The following is a 15,415-nucleotide window of genomic DNA, read 5'->3' on the forward strand; positions in this document are numbered from 1 at the left end:
GCGGTATTGGCATTCAGTCACCTATAATCAATTGTAAGTCACAATCCATTCGGCTTTTTCACTGTCCAGACAGGAGAAGTGTAAGGGGAATGAATGCGAGTGATAATACCTCCTTTTTCCAAGTCCGATACCACCCCATCAATGCCCAAATGCACAGCTGCTAGCAGACAGTACTGCCTTAACACATCCCTCTCATCCATCGCTTGTATGCAGGCTGCTTTTTTGCACAGACTTTGGGGGAGGGAATCGAAAAAAATATTAAAATGAAAGCTTGTGGGTTGAGATAGAGGCAGTTTATTAGGATAGAAAAGAAAGGAAAATAATAATAATAACGATAATGGTACTACTACTAATAATGTGTACAAACAAGTGATGCACAATGCAATTGCTCACCACCCGCTGACCGATGCCCAACCTATCCCCGAGCAGCCGCCCCCCCACCCCGGCCAGCCACCCCTATATATTGTTCAGCATGACGTCAGATGGTATGGAATACCCCTTTGGCCAGTTTGGGTCAGCTGTCCTGGGTCTGTCCCCTCCCAGCTCCTGCTGCACCCCCAGCCTGCCCGCTGGCAGGACAGAGCAAGAAGCCGAAAAGTCCTTGGCCTGGTGTAAACACTGCTCTGCAACAATTAAAACATCAGCATGTTATCAGCGCTCTTCTCATCCTAATCCAAAACATAGCACCCTACCAGCTACTAGGAGGAAAATTAACTCTATCCTAGCCAAAACTAGGACAGTGCCTTTGGCTTCAGTGAGGTGGCTCACTCACCTTTCGTTTATATGGTCAGCCAGATAAGGCAAGCACCTTGAGGTTTCCCAAATTTTTCTGATTAATACTAAAACATCATTATTTCTTTGGTGTCATGTTACACCCCCCCCCCCCCATTAGAAGTAGTAAGAGAGAAATTGCTTTAACCAGAAGGAACTGTACAATTGCATTTATGTAGTGGAAAATATCTTTTGGATTTGATTTATTCATTTGGAAGTCTGTATTATAGAAGGTTTATTCCACTGTTTGTGTCTGAGAGATCGTTTATACTTTTTAAAACTAAAAGCGTATTTAAATAATGAACAGAAAAAAACATACACAGATTTTTTTTAAGGACAAAATGAGGCAATTATTTTTAGCTTGACCGTAGCAGTTGAATAGCATCAGTGGTATGAAAAATAGTATTTTCAGTCTGTTTAGATCTAATTCCATCATTATTTAATGAGGTTCTACTGCCCTGCTTAGTTTACCTGTTAGCTTTTCACTATACAGCTGAAGTTTGCTAGGATGTGGATTGAGTTTGGGGCTACAGAGGCTTTCATAGAGTCTCTCTCTGATTGGTAATCCCTTGCACTGTTTCGTGCTCAGCTTCTGTTGTCATTTTAGGGTCTTCTCCATGTACTGGGTCGGGCTGGGATGTTAACTTTCCCTGCAGCAGCCTATACAGCGCTGTGCTTTGCACTCGTGGCTAAAACAGCAGTGGTATCACACCAGTGTTGTGTCTGCTGCTGAGCAGTGCTGGCACAGCATCAGGACTCTCCCTAACTCCCCTAGGGGTGGGCAAAGATGTGAGAAAAGAAACATCACCAGGGCAGCTGACCTAAACCAACCAAAGGGATATTCCATACCATATGATGTCACACTCAGCAATAAAAGGTGGAAAAAGGAGGAAGAGGGGAGGGGTGGGCTCTCGTTGGGAAAACGTCTGTCCTCCTCCCGAACACCGGCTACGTGCGTTGAGGCCCTGTTTCAAGGACGTGGTCAAGCATCGCTCATTTGTGGGACGTAGAGAATAATTTCTTTCCTCTGCACTTCCACATAGCCTTTACTTCTTTTGTTTAGTTTTCCCTTTCCCCCTCCCTTTTCCCCTTTCCTTTTTTTTCCCCCTTTAGTTAAATTGTTAATTGTTTAGTTAAATTGTTTAGTTAAATTGTTTAATTAATAATAATCTTTCCTTAATAATTATTTTTTTTTTCCTTTAATTAAATCATCCTTATCTCAACCCGTGAGCTGTTCTTTCCTTTACTTCTTCCCCTCCTCATCTAAGGAGGGGGAGTGAGAGAGCGGTTGTGGTGTTCAGCTGCCTAGCACGGTAAAACCACCACACTCCGTTGTCCTGGTTTTGGCTAGGACAGAGTTAATTTTCCTCCTAGTAGCTGGTAGGGTGCTATGTTTTGGATTAGGATGAGAAGAGCGCTGATAACATGCTGATGTTTTAATTGTTGCAGAGCAGTGTTTACACCAAGCCAAGGACTTTTCGGCTTCTTGCTCTGTCCTGCCAGCGAGCAGGCTGGGGGTGCAGCGGGAGCTGGGAGGGGACAGACCCAGGACAGCTGACCCAAACTGGCCAAAGGGGTATTCCATACCATCCGGCGTCATGCTAAACAATATATAGGGGTGGCTGGCCGGGGTGGGGGGGCGGCTGCTCGGGGATAGGCTGGGCATCGGTCAGCGGGTGGTGAGCAATTGCATTGTGCATCACTTGTTTTGTACACATTAGTAGTAGTAGTACTATTATTATTATTATTATTTTCCTGTCTTAATAAACTGTCTTTATCTCAACTCACCGGCTTCACTTTCCCGTTTCTCTCCCCCATCCCAGAGAGGGAGGGGGGAGGGTGAGCGAACGGCTGTGTGGTGTTTAGCTGACGGCCGGGTTAAACCACAACAGTCCTTTTGGCGCCCAACGTGGGGCTTGAAGGGTTGAGATATCGACAGATTTGACCTGAGTGTGTTAAACTAAAATTGGTATAAGTATTGGACCTGCTTAATAGTTGCCAGTCACAATGTTGATTGCTTTGATCTCAAGTCTGCTGTGCCTGTTTTCCAAATTGAGTTATATTGCACATTACTTTCTGTATGTGTTTCCTGTCGTGCTGTTTATCCTTTCTGGGCCCTGGTTTAAGATCATTATTTTACTGTGCGGTGTAACACTGGCATATGGTATGATAAAGTTGCTGGTCATCAGACTAACCTGGTATGTGTACTCAGCACTGTCGCCGACTCCATACTTTGGAAACCATATCTCAGAAACTATTAATAATTACACCTATATTACCTTTTTTCTTCAGGGAGCCAATCTGTGGAGGGGACAGGGAGAGATATTTTTTCCTACTTATTCACTCTCTCTTTCTCCTTCACCCCCCTCTTATCCTCCGGACTAGTTACGATAGTTCTTAAAGATTTTGAATATCCTTGGGATACTCAGACCAGCCTGCTCTTGTTGTTATGTCTCCTGAATGCGCTTCAGGTTTTGTTGAGGGTTAAACAACTACTTAGGAATCTCATCCGGATATCTGTCTTGAGGCGGGATAGTTGCGAGTGGCAGGGAGTGTGGGAGGATATGGGCAGGTTTCTAGAGCAGTGGGCACATCCAGTGCTTTGGAAATTCACCCCTGAACGACTACAAAATCCTAAAAAACTGCTAGAATGCTTGAAAAAGGGGTGTCATCACTCTGGCAATTCCAAAGTGACACAAATCACTGCAACGTGCTGGGGTCTGGCCTGTGCCTATCGAGCTGCAATCGATGCCACTATAACCCTAGTGACAGACCCTGTGGACACTCCTTTCTTGGTCTATCAGAAATATTTTATTAATTAAGTAAGCAGGCACAAGCAAAACAGCGCTGGGCGGCTGGGGAGTCTCCGCTCCACCACAGCACGCAACTTTCCCTTTTCAGTGTCGCCATTTTATAGCATCCAAGTTTCGGCTTGTCAGGACTTGTTGGACCTTCTGAAGCTGCGCAGTTCGTTGTTGGGGGTCGTTGTTTTTCTTTCAATGATCATGCCTTGTGCTCGTGTTCAAGGGGGAGGGTAGTGAAGCGGGAAACAGTATTTCACAGAGTCTTTGTTTTACCAAGGATGTTTATCCAACACCCCCTCCCCACTATGTACTTGCTTAGTCTTCCCCCTTAACAAGGTCGTAAATTGCAAAACCTTATCTTCTCAGAAGATCCTCTGAATTCCTTTTAAAGACAATGAACAAACACCCGCTAATTTATCACAATCAAGTCCTGTGACAGGCCCAAGGGCCACTCCAAACCCTACAACGCACCCTGCGGCCACTCCAGCCCCTGCGGCCTCTCCAACCCCTGTGACAGGCCCAGCGGTTGTTCCAGCCCCTGTGGCGGGCCCTATGTCTGTACCAACCCCTGTGGCAGGCCCTGTGTCTGGGTCAGAGAAACGAGCTGTAGCAGTGCAAGTTGCCCCTGTAACCAAGATGAAAAAATGGTATAGAGAGTCAGATTGTTTAGAACGCAGAGAAACTTCTGCTAAGACTAAGTATAGAGAAGACGATGCCGGGCCATCAGAGGAACAGGAGGATGAAGATGAAGATGTCGCAAAAACAACAACTACCCGAAACCTATACCAGCGTGAGCTACGAGATGTGCGAAAAGATTTTGGTCGCTGTCTAGGTGAGCAGCTTGTCACCTGGCAGCTCCGGTGCTGGGACACCGGGGCCGATTGTGTGGAATTAGAGGGCAGGGAAGCCAGGCGGCTGGGATCCCTTGCTAGGGACGCATGCATTGACAAAGCAATTGGAGATGGAGCACGATCTCGCAGTCTCTGGAGGCGTCTCCTGTCAGCTGTGCAGGAAAGGTATCCCTTCAAGGAAGAACTTGTATGTCTACCAGGCAAGTGGACCACTATGGAGAAGGGAATCCAGTACCTGAGGGAATTAGCCGTACGGGAGGTGATTTATAAGGACCTAGACGACGCACAAACATCCACAGATCCAGATGAAGTCAAGTGTTCACAACCCACGTGGCGGAAGTTTGTACGGAGTGCACCATCATCATATGCCAGCTCATTGGCAGTAATGGCCTGGAAAGCGGATGAGGAACCCACAGTGAATGAAGTGGCTAAACAACTCCATCAGTACGAAGAAAGTCTCTCCTCTTCCCTACAGGCCTGCGTCTCGGCTGTGGAGAAACTTTCTGAAGAGGTCCACCAACTTGAAGAGAATTTATCTTCCCCCCCACCTGTAAAAACCAGTGTCTCAGCTATCAGGAGTAAGCATCCATCCATGCAAGGAAGATATAGTGGCTATACACCCCATGCCACCCTGTAGTTTTACCTACGTGACCATGGAGAGGACAGGAGAAAGTGGGATGGAAAATCTGCCTCGACCCTAGAGGCACGGGTACGTGAGTTGCAAAGGAAAACAATCGGAAAAAGGGGGTCTCTGGGAAGTTTGCTGTTCCAACTTCCAGCAGGCAGTCCTCCAGAAACAGAAATGAAGATTCTGACCAGGACTAGAGGGGCCCTGCCTCCAGCCAGGGGGAGGAAAGGGACAATCGAGTTTATTGGACTGTGTGGATTCGGTGGCCTGGCACGTCAGACACACAGAAGTATAAGGTTTTAGTAGACACCGGTGCACAGCGTACTATAATGCCATCAAGCTATAAAGGGCCAGAACCCATCTGTATTTATGGGGTGACGGGGGGATCCCAGCAGTTAACTGTATTGGAGGCTGAAGTGAGTCTAACCGGTAATGAGTGGCAAAAGCACCGTATTGTGACTGGCCCGGATGCTCCGTGCATCCTTGGCATAGACTTAGTAGCTGGTAGTGTACTGTGTTTTGGATTTAGGATGAGAAGAATGTTGATAACACCCTGATGTTTTAATTGTTGCAGAGCAGTGCTTACACTAAGCCAAGGACTTTTCATCTTCTCACACTGTCCTCGCAGTGACCAGACTATCATAGGAGAGGATATTTCAAGGACCCAAAAGGGCTCTGGTGGGCTTTTGGCATAGCTGCTTTGGAGACAGAGGACATTAAATAGTTGTCTACCTTGCCCGGTCTCTCAGAGGACCCTTCTGTTGTGGGGTTGCTGAGGGTCGAGGAACAGCAGGTGCCAATCGCTACTACATCTGTGCACCGGCAGCAATATCGCACCAACCGAGACTCCCTGAGTCCCATCCATAAGCTAATTCGTCAACTGGAGAGCCAAGGAGTGATCAGCAAGACTCATTTACCTTTTAATAGTCCCATATGGCCAGTGCGAAAGTCTAATGGTGAGTGGAGACTAACAGTGGACTATCGTGGCCTGAACGAAGTCACGCCACCGCTGAGTGCTGCAGTGCCGGACATGCTAGAACTCCAGTACGAACTGGAATCAAAGGCAGCCAAGTGGTATGCCACAATTGATATCGCTAATGCATTTTTCTCCATCCCTCTAGCAGCACAGTGCAGGCCACAGTTTGCTTTCACTTGGAGGGGTATCCAGTACACTTGGAATCGGCTGCCCCAGGGGTGGAAACACAGCCCTACCATTTGCCATGGACGGATCCAGTCTGCGCTGGAGCAGGGGGAAGCTCCTGAACACCTGCAGTACATCGATGGCATCATTGTGTGGGGTGACACTGCAGAGGAAGTTTTCGAGAAATGGAAGAAAATAGTCCAAATCCTTCTGAAGGGTGGTTTTGCCATAAAACAAAATAAAGGACCTGCATGAGAGATCCATTTTTTAGGAATAAAATGGCAAGATGGACGTCGTCAAATCCCAATGGATGTGATCAACAAAATAACAGCTATGTCTCCACCAACTAGCAAAAAAGAAACACAAACTTTCCTAGGTGTCATGGGGTTATGGACAATGAACATTCCAAATTACAGCCTGCTTGTAAACCTGCTCTACCAAGTAACCCGTAAGAAGAATGATTTCAAATGGGGCCCTGAGCAACGACAAGCCTTTGAACAAATTAAGCAGGAAATAGTTCATGCAGTAGCCCTCGGGCCAGTCCGAACAGGACCAGATGTAAAGAATGTGCTCTACACCGCATCCAGGGAGAATGGTCCCACCTGGAGCCTCTGGCAGAAAGAGCCTGGGGAAACTCGAGGTCGACCCCTGGGGTTTTGGAGTCGGGGATACAGAGGATCTGAGGCCCGCTATACTCCAACTGAAAAGGAGATATTGGCAGCATATGAAGGAGTTCGATCTGCTTCGGAAGTGGTCGGCACTGCAGCACAGCTCCTCCTGGCACCCCGACTGCTGGTACTAGGCTGGATGTTCAAAGGAAGGGTCCCCTCTACACATCATGCAACTGATGCTACATGGAGCAAGTGGGTTGCACCGAATACTCAGCGGGCTTGAATAGGAAACCCGTGTTGTGGTTTAACCCGGCTGGCAGCTAAACACCACACAGCCGTTCGCTCTCCCTCCCCCCTCCCTCTCTGGGATGGGGGAGAGAAACGGGAAAGTGAAGCCTGTGAGTTGAGATAAAGACAGTTTATTAAGACAGGAATATAATAATAACAATAATAATAATAATAGTGATAATGATAATAGTATTAATAATAATAATGTGTACGAAACAAGTGATGCACAATGCAATTGCTCACCACCCGCTGACCGATGCCCAGCCTATCCCCGAGCAGCCGGCCCCCCACCCCGGCCAGCCACCCCTATATATTGTTTAGCATGACGTCAGATGGTATGGAATACCCCTTTGGCCAGTTTGGGTCAGCTGTCCTGGGTCTGTCCCCTCCCAGCTCCTGCTGCACCCCTAGCCTGCTCGCTGGCAGGACAGAGCGAGAAGCTGACAAGTCCTTGGCTTGGTGTAATCGCTGCTCTGCAACAATTAAAACATCAGCATGTTATCAGCGCTCTTCTCATCCTAATCCAAAACATAGCACCCTACCAGCTACTAGGAGGAATATTAACTCTGTCCTAACTGGAACGAGGACACCCAGTCACCCAGTAGCCTTGGAAGTGATTATGGACTGGCCAGAATGCAAATATTTTGGGATATCTCTGGAGGAGGATCATAGAATCATAGAATATCCCGAGTTGGAAGGGACCCAGAAGGATCATTGAGTCCAACTTCTGGCACCACAAAGGTCTACCCAAAAGTTTAGACCATGTGACTAAGTGCACAGTCCAAACGCTTCTTAAATTCAGACAGGCTTGGTGCAGTGACTGCTTCCCTGGGGAGCCTGTTCCAGTGTGCGATCACCCTCTCGGTGAAGAACCTCTTCCTGATGTCTAGCCTAAACCTCCCCTGCCTCAGCTTGACACCATTCCCGTGGGTCCTATCACTGGTGATTAAGGAGAATAGCTCGGTGCCTTCCCCTCCACTCCCCCTCGCGAGGAACCTATAGACCGTGATGAGGTCTCCCCTCAGCCCCTCCTCTTCTCCAGGCTGAGGAGGTGGCCCGTGCTGAAGAAGCCCCACTGTACAACAAGCTACCGGAAAATGAGAAGAAATATGCCCTGTTCACTGATGGGTCCTGTCGTATTGTGGGAAAGCATCGGAGATGGAAAGCTGCTGTATGGAGTCCTACACGACAAGTTGCAGAAGCTGCTGAGGGAGAAGGTGAATGGAGTCAGTTTGCAGAAGTGAAAGCCATCCAGCTGGCTTTAGATATTGCTGAACGAGAAAAGTGGCCAGTTCTCTATCTCTATACTGATTCATGGATGGTAGCAAATGCCCTGTGGGGGTGGTTACAGCAATGGAAGCAGAACAACTGGCAGCGCAGGGGCAAACCCATCTGGGCTGCTGCATTGTGGCAAGATATTGCTGCCCGGGTAGAGAACCTGGTTGTAAAGGTACGCCATGTAGATGCTCATGTGCCCAAGAATCGGGCTACTGAAGAACATCAAAACAACCAGCAGGTGGATCAGGCTGCTAAGATTGAAGTGGCTCAGGTGGACCTGGACTGGCAACATAAAGGTGAATTATTTATAGCCCGATGGGCCCATGACACCTCAGGCCATCAAGGTAGAGATGCAACCTACAGATGGGCTCGTGATCGAGGGGTGGACCTGACCATGGACACTATAGCACAGGTTATTCATGACTGTGAAACATGTGCTGCAATCAAGCAAGCCAAACGGTCAAAACCTCTTTGGTATGGAGGACGATGGCTGAAATATAAATATGGAGAGGCCTGGCAGATTGATTACATCACACTCCCTCAAACCCGCAACGGCAAGCGCCACGTACTTACAATGGTGGAAGCAACCACCGGATGGCTGGAAACATATCCTGTGCCCCATGCCACCGCCCGGAACACTATCCTGGGCCTTGAAAAGCAAGTCCTATGGCGACATGGCACCCCAGAGAGAATTGAGTCAGACAACGGGACTCATTTCCGAAACAACCTTATAGATGCTTGGGCCAAAGAACATGGTATTGAGTGGGTGTATCACATCCCCTATCATGCACCAGCCTCCGGGAAAGTTGAACGATACAATGGACTGTTGAAGACTACACTGAAAGCAATGGGTGCTGGGACATTCAAACATTGGGATACGCATTTGGCAAAGGCCACCTGGTTAGTCAATACTAGGGGATCTGCCAACCGAGCTGGACCTGCCCAGTCAAACCAGTTACGCACTGTAGAAGGGGATAAAGTTCCTGTAGTGCACGTAAGAAACATGCTGGGTAAAACAGTCTGGGCTACTCCTGCCTCAGGAAAAGGCAAACCCATTCGTGGGATTGCTTTTGCTCAGGGACCTGGATGCACTTGGTGGGTAATGCAAAAGAATGGGGAGGTCCGGTGTGTACCTCAAGGGGATTTAATACTGGGTGAGAATAGCCCATGAGTTGAATTGTAGTATGTTAATTATTATATAATACTGTATGTCATCACTACCATGATTGCTGAATGTCAACATCCTGTTAACGGTATCACAGTAACAGCCACGCAGATAATAACGAATGAATTTTGATAGAAATGGCCAAGCACAGAGATGTGATGGAACGAGAATGGGCTTCAACGTGTGACAATCCAACATCACACACCATCTCTTCTGCCCTGAAAGACTGCTGTGACAGATGGAGCCCGAAGTCAGTCACGGACTATGCAAACTCAGTGGACATTCTATATACCATAGATGAAAATGGTGATTAATTGGAATGTATTGGAAAGGGTGTAATCTGAGCGTGATATAAATGGTATGGAATAAGGGGTGGATATATGTCCTGGTTTTAGCTAGGATAGAGTTAATTTTCTTCCTAGTAGCTGGTAGGGTGCTGTGTTTGGGATTTAGGATGAGAAGAATGTTGAAAACACCATGATGGTTTAATTGTTGCAGAGCAGTGCTTACACCAAGCCAAGGACTTTTCAGCTTCTCGCTCTGTCCTGCCAGCGAGCAGGCTGGGGGTGCAGCAGGAGCTGGGAGGGGACAGACCCAGGACAGCTGACCCAAACTGGCCAAAGGGGTATTCCATACCATCTGACGTCATGGTGAACAATTAATACGGGGTGGCTGGCTGGGGTGGGAGGACTGGCTGCTCGGGGATAGGCTGGGCATCGGTCAGCGGGTGGTGAGCAATTGCATTGTGCATCACTTGTTTGTACACAGTATGATTAGTAGTACCATTATCATTATTATTATTATTTTTCCTGCCCTAATAAACTGTCTCTATCTCAACCCACAGGCTTCATTTTCCTGATTCTTTCCCCCATCCCAGAGAGGGAGGGGGGAGGGTGAGCGAACGGCTGTGTGGTGCTTAGCTGCCAGCTGGGTTAAACCACAACATCCATCCTTTGGAAAACCACAGTAGCTTAGAATCTGAATACAGTATTGACTGACTAATATTGATCCCAGTACCTGTAACAATATGGTTAAAACTCGATGCCTCTTGATGAAATATGTAGCAAATGGGAACAGAACATGTGCTTAGGGGCATTCAGCTGTGGAACAAGCTTAGAGAGCAAATGGGTCTAAATCCAGAGTCTAGAGTTTCAGTAAAGGCTTCTCTTGAGACTAGAATCTACTGAGTAATTCCCTCATAAGTATTACCAATGGCTATTCAAACTGTATTTCTAAAATTACAGTGTAATAATTGCATTTTAGTCATATAAGTAATTTGATATTCCATTAATTGCTGTGACCGTTCTATCTAGTATAAATTTGAACAGTCTGTCTGCATTTATTTTGTGACTCCTGTGGTTTTGTTGTTTTGAGCTACTCTTTCTAAGACATGTTGATGTGTTACTTATATTGGTATGATTCATCCAAGCAGCATGAAAAACTCAGCTGACAGTAAACATGCAAAAAAAACCTTAAAAGTTAGTCACTGTCTGGCTTAGAATAAGTATCATTTTGTGCTAATGTTAAATCATATGGTCAAAGATTCTGTGTTATCCCTGTTCATTTAACATTGTATCAAAAACTTTTGGGCTCGAAGACTTATAGTAAATGGTGTTACATCAGGCTGGCAGCCAGTCAGTAGTAGGGTTCCCTAGGGCTCCATTTTAGAGCCAGTTCTTTTCAATGTTTTCATAAATCACTAAAAGGTGTTTTGAGTGAGTTTGCAGATGATACTAAATTGGGAGGAGCTGTTGACTTCATTGAGGGTGGAGAGGCCTTGCAGAGAGATCTTGACACATTAGAGAGCTGGGCAATCACCAACAATATGAAGTTCAAGAAGAGCAAGTGCCAGATACTGCACCTGGGAAGGGGCAGCCCTGGGTATATGTACAGACTGGGGGATGAGAGGCTGGAGAGCAGCCCCACAGAAAGGGAACTGGGGATTTTGGTTTACGTCAATTTGAACATGAATAAACAGTGTGCCCTGGCAGCCAAATGACCCAACCGTATCCTGGGGTGCATAAAGCACGGCACTGCTAGCCGGTTGAGGGAAGTGATTGTCCCACTCCACTCCGTGCTCAGTGAGGTGCAGCTTCAACTCGAGTACTGTGTGCAGTTCTGGGCACCACAGTACAAAGAGGACGTGAAACTATTGGAGAGTGTCCAGAGAAGGGCTACAAAGATGGTGAAGGGCCTAGAGGGGAAGACATACGAGGAGCAACTGAGGTCACTTGGCCTGTTCAGCCTGGAGAAGAGGAGGCTGAGGGGAGACCTCATCACGGTCTATAGGTTCCTCCTTAAAAACTTAAAGCTAAACTAAGGAAGCTTAGTTTAGAACTTAGGTTCCTCCTGTTTTAACCTAAATATAGTTTGAATTTGAACCATCATGCTAATAAAATGGGTTTAATAATAAATGGGTATAGTGTTTGATATATTTAAATAATTTCAGAACAGTGGTATTCACTAATTGCACACTTGCTGAGCTGGTTTAACCCGGCCAGCAGCTAAACACCACACAGCCGTTCGCTCACCCTCCCCCCTCCCTCTCTGGGATGGGGGAGAGAAACGGGAAAGTGAAGCCTGTGGGTAGAGATAAAGAAAGTTTATTAGGGCAGGAAAGAAAGGAAAATAATAATCATAATGATACTACTACTACTACTACTAATGTGTACAAACAAGTGATGCACAATGCAATTGCTCACCACCCGCTGACCGATGCCCAGCCTATCCCCGAGCAGCCGGCCCCCCCACCCCGGCCAGCCACCCCTATATATTGTTTAGCATGACGCCAGATGGTATGGAATACCCCTTTGGCCAGTTTGGGTCAGCTGTCCTGGGTCTGTCCCCTCCCAGCTCCTGCTGCACCCCCAGCCTGCTCGCTGGCAGGACAGAGCGAGAAGCCGACAAGTCCTTGGCCTGGTGTAAACACTGCTCTGCAACAATTAAAACATCAGCATGTTATCAGCGCTCTTCTCATCCTAATCCAAAACATAGCACCCTACCAGCTACTAGGAGGAATATTAACTCTGTCCTAACTGGAACCAGGACAAGAGGTTAAAACATTTGCATGCACTAGACTGTTGTTTTTGAGAATGGTTTTGGACTTAAAAACTGTACTTGTAAATCCTCAGTCTTGTGCTCAAAACTGACAGATGAGGTTGAAATGTTCAGAAGTTGCTACAGTTTATGGGTGTAAATTCAACCTTTGCACTGATTTTCTGTGGTACAATAAAAAGAAAAACACAAATCCTGTTGAATCAATGGCAGGTCAGGCTGAATGTCAGCTGTGGGTCACTTACCATTTGCAATTCCTTCTCATTTTTTTCTGTGCCTCAGCTGTCATGGTGAAATGTGACAGTGGACCACTAGTGGACCTTTGCTTCAAAACTCTTACACAAGCTGTCTTTTTGAATGCACATGTTTTACATGCTTTGACTTGACTCTTTTTCATCTCTGCTCAGGTACCAGTTGCCCAACTAGTGCTTCTTCCAACAAGATCCTAAAGGCAGCAAGAGGAGCAATCTGAAGCATAGCTTTTGAAAGTAGAGTTGAAAAATCAGTCACTAGGCAGCTTAAACAGTTGTGTAAGCTTTTCTCTACTAAGAGAGGCCAAAGGCTTGTGTGTCTGGTGTATATGAGAATGGAATACCAGCAGCAAACATTTTCAGGAAAGTCTGAAGTTCGCACATTTTCCCTTTCAATGAATGAAATTCCTTGTGTTACTTTGAAAGCATTACCAAGTATCTTAAGTTTTAAATAGTCATTTTTAAAGAGTTATAAGTAATAGATGCTTTTATTATTATTATTATTTTTTTTATTTTCAGCTTCTTTGTAATACTGGCCATGCTGAAGAAATTCTAGGTTTTACGTATGACAGCATCATAATATGGTAAGTAGTAAGGAACATTAGAGTAATACTACAGTACTTTCATTGTTCTAGGTGCAATTAAATCAACTTTATTTGTACTTTTGGAACTAGTATTTTTTAGTTGCAATGTGTTTAAAATGTCATAATGTAAATGTATACCTTACTAATATTTTAATGAGTAAAATCAGAAATACATTATACACTTTCAGGTAAAGGGGGGAAAAACTCCAAGTTAGTGTGGATTTCTTTATTATATTTTCTCAGAAATGTAACAATACCTCTAAATATCTCAGTATTTGCAGAAAGGACTTGTACAAAAAATGCACTCTTAAAGAATTTGAAACATACTCTTAATGTAGAACTAAGATTTAAAGATGAACTTATGTTCATTTGTTATGTTTATACATATACTTTGTAGTGCCACTTTCCTTGGTGCTAAAATAAAACACTGTATATATTTTAAAATCACCCATCTAGTCGATCGGGGAAGCCAGTTGATGTAATCTTTTTGGATTTCAGTAAAGCTTTCAGTACAGTTTCTCATATGATACTACTGGACAAAATGTCCAGCATACAGCTAGATAAAACCATCATACGATGGGTGAGCAATTGGCTGACAGGCAGGGCTCAAAGGGTTGTGGTAAATGGTGCTACATCAGGCTGGCGGCCAGTCACCAGTGGGGTCCCCCAAGGCTCCATTTTAGGGCCAGCCCTCTTCAGTGTTTTCATAAACGATTTGGATGTAGGACTAGAAGGTGTTTTGAGCAAATTTGCTGACGATACTAAACTGGGAGGAGTTGTGGACTCTGTTGAGGGTGGAAAGGCCTTGCAGAATGATCTGGACAGATTGGAGAGCTGGGCAATCACCAACAATATGAAGTTTAACAAAAGCAAGTGTCGGGTCCTGCACCTGGGACAGGGCAACCCTGGCTATACGCACAGACTGGGTGACGAGACGCTGGAGAGCAGCCCCACAGAGAGGGATCTGGGGGTTGTGGTTGACAGCAAGTTGAATATGAGCCAGCAGTGTGCCCTGGCAGCCAGGAGGGCCAACCGTGTCCTGGGGTGCATCAAGCACGGCATTGCTAGTCGGTCGAGGGGAGTGATTGTCCCGCTCTACTGTGTGCTGGTGCGGCCTCACCTCGAGTACTGTGTGCAGTTCTGGGCACCACAGTACAAAAAGGACATGAAACTGTTGGAGAGTGTCCAGAGGAGGGCGACGAAGATGGTGAAGGGCCTAGAGGGGAAGACATACGAGGAGCGACTGAGGTCACTTGGCCTGTTCAGCCTGGAGAAGAGGAGGCTGAGGGGAGACCTCATCACGGTCTATAGGTTCCTCGCGAGGGGGAGTGGAGGGGAAGGCACCGAGCTATTCTCCTTAATCACCAGTGATAGGACCCGAGGGAATGGAGTCAAGCTGCGACAGGGGAGGTTCAGGTTGGATATCAGGAAGAGGTTCTTCACCGAGAGGGTGATCGCACACTGGAACAGGCTCCCCAGTGAAGTAGTCACTGCACCAAGCCTGTCTGATTTTAAGAAGCGTTTGGACTGTGCACTTAGTCACATGGTCTAAACTTTTGGGCAGACCTGTGCGGTGCCAGGAGTTGGACTTGATGATCCTTATGGGTCCCTTCCAACTCGGGATATTCTATGATTCTATGAAATTGAAGTTTCCTTTATTTTGTCTCCATTTCTGACAGTCAAAAGTAACTACATGCCTGTTTCCAGAACTCCTGTATTTTTTGTACAGACATTGGTAAATTGGTCCTGAGGCTCAGTATTGCTGGTAGAAAAACCTAAGATCTATTATTTAATATGATTTTCTGTTCTTTCAATTTAATCTTCTGATTTAGGAAAGGAAGCTTAGAAAATCTAGTTACTTTACACAAATTTTACTTAAATTTTTCATTTTGTTTTCTTAAATAGAACTGACTTTCAGTGATAGAGCCAAACATTTTTTTAAGTAGTATATTTTTGTGAATGCATATTTTGCTGTAATTTATCATCTGA

The 15,415-nt window shown here is 46.0% G+C and overlaps 1 protein-coding gene across 13 annotated transcripts in view; it reads left to right on the forward strand.

The window, feature by feature from the left end:
• The window catches only part of LOC310888779 (rapamycin-insensitive companion of mTOR-like), a 215,487-nt gene that overhangs the window by 64,571 nt on the left and 135,501 nt on the right, over nt 1-15,415 (forward strand). For 8 of the 13 annotated variants that reach the window (XM_083815835.1, XM_083815840.1, XM_083815844.1 and 5 more), the window contains one exon: nt 13,362-13,426. The exons of 1 other annotated variant lie outside the window; for it this stretch is intronic. In XM_083815835.1, the coding sequence (XP_083671961.1) occupies nt 13,362-13,426 (65 nt within the window). Of the gene's footprint in view, nt 1-12,998; nt 13,427-15,415 lie in introns of all 13 variants that reach the window. 4 more of the 13 variants (XM_083815845.1, XM_083815846.1, XM_083815836.1 and 1 more) reach the window with 1 other exon arrangement.

This window comes from Anser anser (assembly GCF_964211835.1).
Source record: "Anser anser genome assembly, chromosome: W".
Taxonomy (NCBI): domain Eukaryota; kingdom Metazoa; phylum Chordata; class Aves; order Anseriformes; family Anatidae; genus Anser; species Anser anser.